The sequence below is a fragment of the Eptesicus fuscus genome, chromosome 6, assembly GCF_027574615.1.
Source record: "Eptesicus fuscus isolate TK198812 chromosome 6, DD_ASM_mEF_20220401, whole genome shotgun sequence".
NCBI lineage: Eukaryota > Metazoa > Chordata > Mammalia > Chiroptera > Vespertilionidae > Eptesicus > Eptesicus fuscus.
Window position 1 is genome coordinate 24270056 of NC_072478.1, and position 6000 is coordinate 24276055.

The following is a 6000-nucleotide window of genomic DNA, read 5'->3' on the forward strand; positions in this document are numbered from 1 at the left end:
TGATACTCGAGGCAGCAGTTAGGTCTCCATGGAGGGGTGGGTGAGGCCAAGCTGTTACAGGGCAAAAAACGGGTGTTTCCTTTGGGTGAGCACATGTGCATACAAACACCTAGAGAGAGTAAAAGGTCGCACTCCAGGTGGCCACCAGTGGCAGGGATAGCGATTTGGGGTGACCCATAAGGAGTAGACCTTATCTGAAAGCAGCCACTCTGTATCCATTCATTCATTGTTGGCTTAACTAACACTGAGATGGCTATCAGAAAGGGAGGGAAGGTTGGCTGGAAAGCCATGAGTGAGGGAGTGCCAGGGCCGCACCGCTCTCCCTAGTTCAGCCTCGGGGGTCTCCAGGCTCATGGTCCAGCCTGGTTGGCAGCCGTGTTCTCTGTCCCCGTATCCATGGGCTGGCTGGGCTCTGCAGTCTCTTCTCCGCAAGTGCCGAGACCATGGGGCTCCTCACCGTGCTCTGTAAGGAGCTGGCTGCACCCCAGCAGGCTTCCCTTCCATCTTCAGTGGCCACCACATGGACTCGGGTTCTTTCATCTAGTCTCACTTTTTTGCCAAAATTGATTTTCGGGAGAGAGAAACATTGGTCTGTTGTCCACTTATTTATGCATTCATTGGTTGATTCTCTTATGTGCCCTGACGGGGATTGAACCCACAATCTTGATGTATCGGGATGACGCTCTAACAACTACCGAGCAGGACTGGTCTCACTTGTTGGGAGTAAACTTGCTGGGTTAATGAGGGGTTTTCCGGGTGAGCTGTGCAGCAGCCAGCCACTCCAGAAAGTGGGGTGTCGCTGACCCCAGAACTTGGTTCAGCCAGTTGGAGGTGCCAGTTGACCCTGAGTGTGTGGCTCTCCTGTGCACAGGCTGGTCAGTACGGCGTGGCCCAGACACGGAGGCGAGCCATTATCCTGGCTGCGGCCCCTGGGGAGAAGCTCCCCCTATTTCCAGAGCCACTGCACGTGTTCGCACCCCGGGCCTGCCAGCTGAGCGTCGTGGTGGACGACAAGAAGTTTGTCAGCAACGTAACTAGGTAGGAGCCCCGCTCACCCTGCTGTGTCAGTGTTTGTGAGCATTACCCGGGAAAGCTTGGCATCGGCACTCTGCCACTTCCACTCAAGTTCTGGCCCCGAGGAAGCACCTCGTGCAGAGCAGTGGCTAGATGCCTGGCTGTAGTCTTTAGCAAAACCCAAATGTAGCCTGTCTCCTTCCCAGACAGTCTAAAAAGAATGCTGTTCGTGTGACCTCGGGCAGCCCTTTGACCTCTGAGCTGGGTTGTCCTCGCTAGAGAGGGCAGTGCCAACAGTCAGGAGATGGCAACTGTGATTCGGTGGACAGCGGCAATATGTGTCCCCAGAAGTGCCATGCTCTCTTGCAGGCTGAGCTCATGTCCATTCCGAACCATCACCGTGCGGGACACCATGTCTGACCTTCCTGAAATCCGGAATGGGGCTTCAGCGCTGGAGATCTCGTACAACGGGGAGCCCCAGTCCTGGTTCCAGAGGCAGCTCCGGGGCTCGCAGTACCAGCCTATCCTCAGGGACCACATCTGTAAGGTAACATCGCCCCCCAGAGGGCCCTCCTTCCAGCTGCCTCACAGGAACTGACCTGTGGGGAGCCCAGCCAGGGCTTGGGGTGGGAAGCAGGATCTGATCCCAGCCCCTCCAGCTTGTCTGCTCCTGGCTCCTAACCCAAATCACTGTCTTCTTTAGAGAGGAAGGGAGAGAGAGAGAGAGAAACATCAATGATGAGAATTATTGAATACCTGCCTCCTGCACTCCCCACACTGGGGACTGAGCCCACAACCCAGGCTTGTGGCCTGACCTGGAATCAAACCATATTCATAGGTCAGTGCTCAACCACAGAGCCACATAGGCCAAGCCCAAATCACCACCATCTTGCCCCCAGCCTCACTTTCTCATGCTTCTCTTCTTGCCCCCAACCCCCATGCCCCGACAGCAGCATCTATATATATATATATCTCTATATATAAAAGGCTAATATGCAAAGTGTCCCCTCCGGAGATCCGAACGGGAGTTCAGTCGCTCACTATGATGTGCGCTGACCACCAGGGGGCAGCGCAAAACATGGCAGGTGACCAGCAATTGGGGGGTGGGGTGCTGAGGGAGTGAGAGAAGGAGGAGGTGGGGGGCGGTGGTGATGGGTCCTAATCGCTGGCCAGGCCTAGGGACCCTACCCGTGCACGGATTTCGTGCACCAGGCTTCTAGTGTTGTCATATAAAGCATCAATCAGAGCTCTTGCTCTTCCTGGAATAGGCCCAGAACGTCACTGCCCTCCTCTGACTGACCTCTCTCGCCATTCCTGTTCTCTGCATGTTGTCCCAAATACGCCAAACCTGGCCTTTTCACGCCCCCAGCTGCTGGCTCCTCCTAATACTGCAGGGCTCAGCTCAGGCACCCTCCCCCGCCACTTGCCTAAGCTATCCCTCACCTGTTCCCCCCACATTATTCTGCATCCCTGCTCTGTCTCCTGGCACATGTGTAATCCCTAAGCTGTTCGTTCAGGTAACTGCCCGCCCAAATGGGATGTAAGCCCCTTGGGGGTTCCTGGTTATGGTGGTGTTCCCGTGCCTAGAGCAGTGGTGCCCAGGCCACTGCAGGTGCTCCCTGAGCTGGTGACAGCTGGGCCTCGCCACACTCCTTTAGGACATGAGTGCGTTGGTGGCCGCCCGCATGCGGCATGTCCCTCTGGCACCGGGCTCGGACTGGCGTGACCTGCCTAACATTGAGGTGCGGCTGTCAGATGGCACCATGACCAGGAAGCTGCGGTACACCTACCACGACAAGAAGAACGGCTGCAGCAGCACTGGGGCCCTCCGAGGGGTCTGCTCCTGTGCGAGCGGTGAGACCCCTGTTTGTGCCCCGGATGTGGCTTCCCTCGAGTGTACCGTGAAGCCCCGCCCCTTCAGGTCCTGACTCCCCCACAGCAGTCAGTCAGCGCGGTGAAGGAGCGCTGTCATCTGGGGTCTCCCAGCAGGAGACACTGGGTGCTGCTGCTCACTAACCCAGTGGCCCTGGCTAGGGCACCTCTGCCAAGCCTGGGTTCCCACACTGACAGCTGTGCCCAGGGAACAGGGGCTGTCGGCTGCTCTGTCCCTGGGTGGACTGACTGCTGTAGGCGCTTCCCGGGCCTTCCCTTGTCCTGGAACCTCGGCCTCATTGCAGCCCTCTCTTGCAACAGGCAAAGCCTGCGACTCCTCGGCCAGGCAGTTCAACACCCTCATCCCCTGGTGCCTCCCCCACACCGGGAACAGGCACAACCATTGGGCTGGCCTCTACGGGCGGCTCGAGTGGGACGGCTTCTTCAGCACAACTGTCACCAACCCCGAGCCCATGGGCAAGCAGGTAGGATGGAGGGCCGGGGTCAGGCCTGGGAAGGGGACAGGCACGGGCCTAGCGGGTGGAGGTGGCCTGTCAGGAGTCGGCACTCCTCACCTCCTGCCTTGGTGCTGATGAGACCCGCTCACCGGCTGAGGCCTAAAGCTGACTTCTCCATGGCGTAGCCCCCACCCTGCCCGCAGTGGCAGGTCTGTGCCCTGCCCCACCATGCCTCTCCCCCCAGGGCCGTGTGCTTCACCCCGAGCAGCACCGTGTTGTGAGCGTGCGGGAGTGTGCTCGCTCGCAGGGCTTCCCGGACACCTACAGGCTGTTTGGCAATATCCTGGACAAGCACCGGCAGGTCAGTGGAGGGGCCTGGAGAAGGGCAGACGGGAAGGAGGCCCGCTTCCTCCGCCCCCTGCACAGGGCAGAGGTGGTTCAGCAGAGGGCACAGCTCACACGGGGCGCTGTTTGGCCTCAGCAGTCCCAGCGGGGCACAGCCAGGACAGAGTCCCTGTCTCTGGGCCCAGTGCTCGCGGGCTAAGCATGTTGGTTGCTGCTCTGAGGTAGATCTACCCAAAAGGAAAGTTTCAGTGCAGTGAACTTCAGAGACGGAGCAGACTAAGTGTCTGGTGGTGAAAAGTCACTATTGCTGAGGGTTAAAATGGACCAACAGTTCCTCACTGATTCTTAGCGTGTTAGGTTGGCCTTTTTTTTTTTTTTTTTTAATCCTCATCCCAGGATATATTATTTCCCGTTGACTTTTTAGAGAATGGAAGGGAGAGGGGGAGACACACACCAGAGTGAGAGAGATACATTACATTGATTGGTTGCCTCCGGCACGTACCCTGACTGGGGCCAGGGAATCAAACCTGCAACTCGGGTACATTCAATTCCCCTGACTGGGAATTGAACCCACGACCCTTCGGTGCACAGTCCAATGCTCCAACCGCTAAGCAACACTGTCCAGAGCAGTTTGGCTTCTTAATTGAATGTATTTCCGTCCAAGTAATGCACACATGGCTTAAAAAGCTTAGAGTGCCTGGGGGTTATAGTGGGAAACTCCTGTTTCACCCCTTACCCCCAGTCCTGTTCTCCGAAAGCAGCTACTCAGCTAAAGTGAAGCAAGGTGGCTTCCACATCTGGATCTTTGCCCTTTAAAGGCCCCCTTCTCTGTGGGTGGTTCTAGACAGGTTGGTGTTTGGGGTGGGAGCTGATTGGCAGGTCCGAGGGGTTATCGTGTCGAAGAGCTTTGGGGACCCGTGTGAGCATGAGGCCAGGAGCCCGTGTCGTCATCACAGTGCTGAGTGGAGGCTGGCGCTGGCCCTCGCTGTGCCAAACTCGGCATTGCCCTCCTTCCCTCCTGCAGGTGGGTAACGCCGTGCCGCCACCCCTGGCCAAAGCCATTGGCTTGGAGATCAAGCGCTGTATGTTGGCCAAGGCTGAAGAGAGTGCCTCAGGTAGGTGGGGTGGGTGGGCTGGGGCAGCCAGTCTGACTCTAGGCTCTGGCGCTTGGGGGAGTCGCACACTCTCCCTAGTGGCCTCATTTCTCTCTGGGCTGCCATGAGGTGGAACGAGTCACACATGTTAAGTGCTCAGGACAGACCCGGCACATAGTGAGCGGGGGGGTCTCGGGGCACTTTCCCCTGCCCTGCCGGGTGGGCCTGCCTCAGCCTGTAATCCAGGCAGTCTGGGAACTTCTAGGGAGCACCTCTGAGCGCACTCAGAACGTTCATTCAGAGCCGCTACGGGTCCTGTTCCAGTCAGCCCTAACACCGACGCCTGCACATTAAGGTGGTCCCTGACTTAATGTGTTGGTGATGCTCGCCTGTTGTAGTATGATGTATATATTCCCTGTAGTGACTTTCCCTTTTCTTTCTCTTCAGTTAAAATTGAGGAGAGAGCTGCCAAGGAGGAGAGAGCTGCCAAGGAGGAGAAAAATGCCGAAGAGGAGAAAGCTGCCAAGGAGGAGAGAACTGCCGAGGATTAGCTCCACCTCCTGCACCCTTGTTTCCGGCACCAGGGATCCCCAATGTGCACTGATGTTGTATTTTTAACATGTTGAAATCTGTCAGTTCAAATGTGTTGTACACGGTGTTTGTGGCCTTGGCTGACATGAAGCTGTTCTGTAAGGTTTGCTTACCGACTAATGACTTAGTGATCAAATTGTGCAGTACTTTGTGCATTCTGAATTTTAAAAGTTTTTTATTATGCATTATATCAAATTTACCACTCTTTGAGTGGAAATTAAGACTTTATGTAGTTTTTATATGTTGTAATATTTCTTCAAATAAATTGCTCCTATAAATCATCTTGGGTGGTAACTCATTATTTACAAGGGGCTTCTGGCCGTCTCTCAGCTGAGGCTGATTGAGAAGGGGTTCCTTAGTGCTGAGGGGGGTCCCACAGAGGCGTTTGTATGAAGTTAGATCCCTTCATGTGTCCCGTGTGTGTGTGTGTGTGTGTGTGTGTGTGTGTGTGTTGGGGGGTTAACTTGTGAGGCGTAGTTTTGGCCAGTGAGCTGCAAGTGGAACTTGCTGGTGTAGCTTCCAGGAAGGCCTTTTAAAGGAATAGTCTTGGTTGGCCTCACCCATGGCCTTTCAGGCCTTGGGAGTGGGCTGCGACCCCTGGCAGTGCAGCAGCCTTCTTGTGACCG

The 6000-nt window shown here is 56.0% G+C and overlaps 1 protein-coding gene across 1 annotated transcript in view; it reads left to right on the top strand.

Annotated features, from left to right (window-relative positions):
* The window catches only part of DNMT1 (DNA methyltransferase 1), a 41863-nt gene extending 36213 nt beyond the window's left edge, over nucleotides 1–5650 (top strand). The window contains exons 32-38 of the mRNA XM_054717450.1: nucleotides 872–1038; nucleotides 1384–1561; nucleotides 2673–2868; nucleotides 3208–3371; nucleotides 3589–3705; nucleotides 4714–4804; nucleotides 5231–5650. Coding sequence (XP_054573425.1) covers nucleotides 872–1038; nucleotides 1384–1561; nucleotides 2673–2868; nucleotides 3208–3371; nucleotides 3589–3705; nucleotides 4714–4804; nucleotides 5231–5334 — 1017 coding nt within the window. The 3' untranslated portion in view covers nucleotides 5335–5650. The remainder of the gene's footprint in view (nucleotides 1–871; nucleotides 1039–1383; nucleotides 1562–2672; nucleotides 2869–3207; nucleotides 3372–3588; nucleotides 3706–4713; nucleotides 4805–5230) is intronic.
* Nucleotides 5651–6000: the final 350 nt, after the last annotated feature.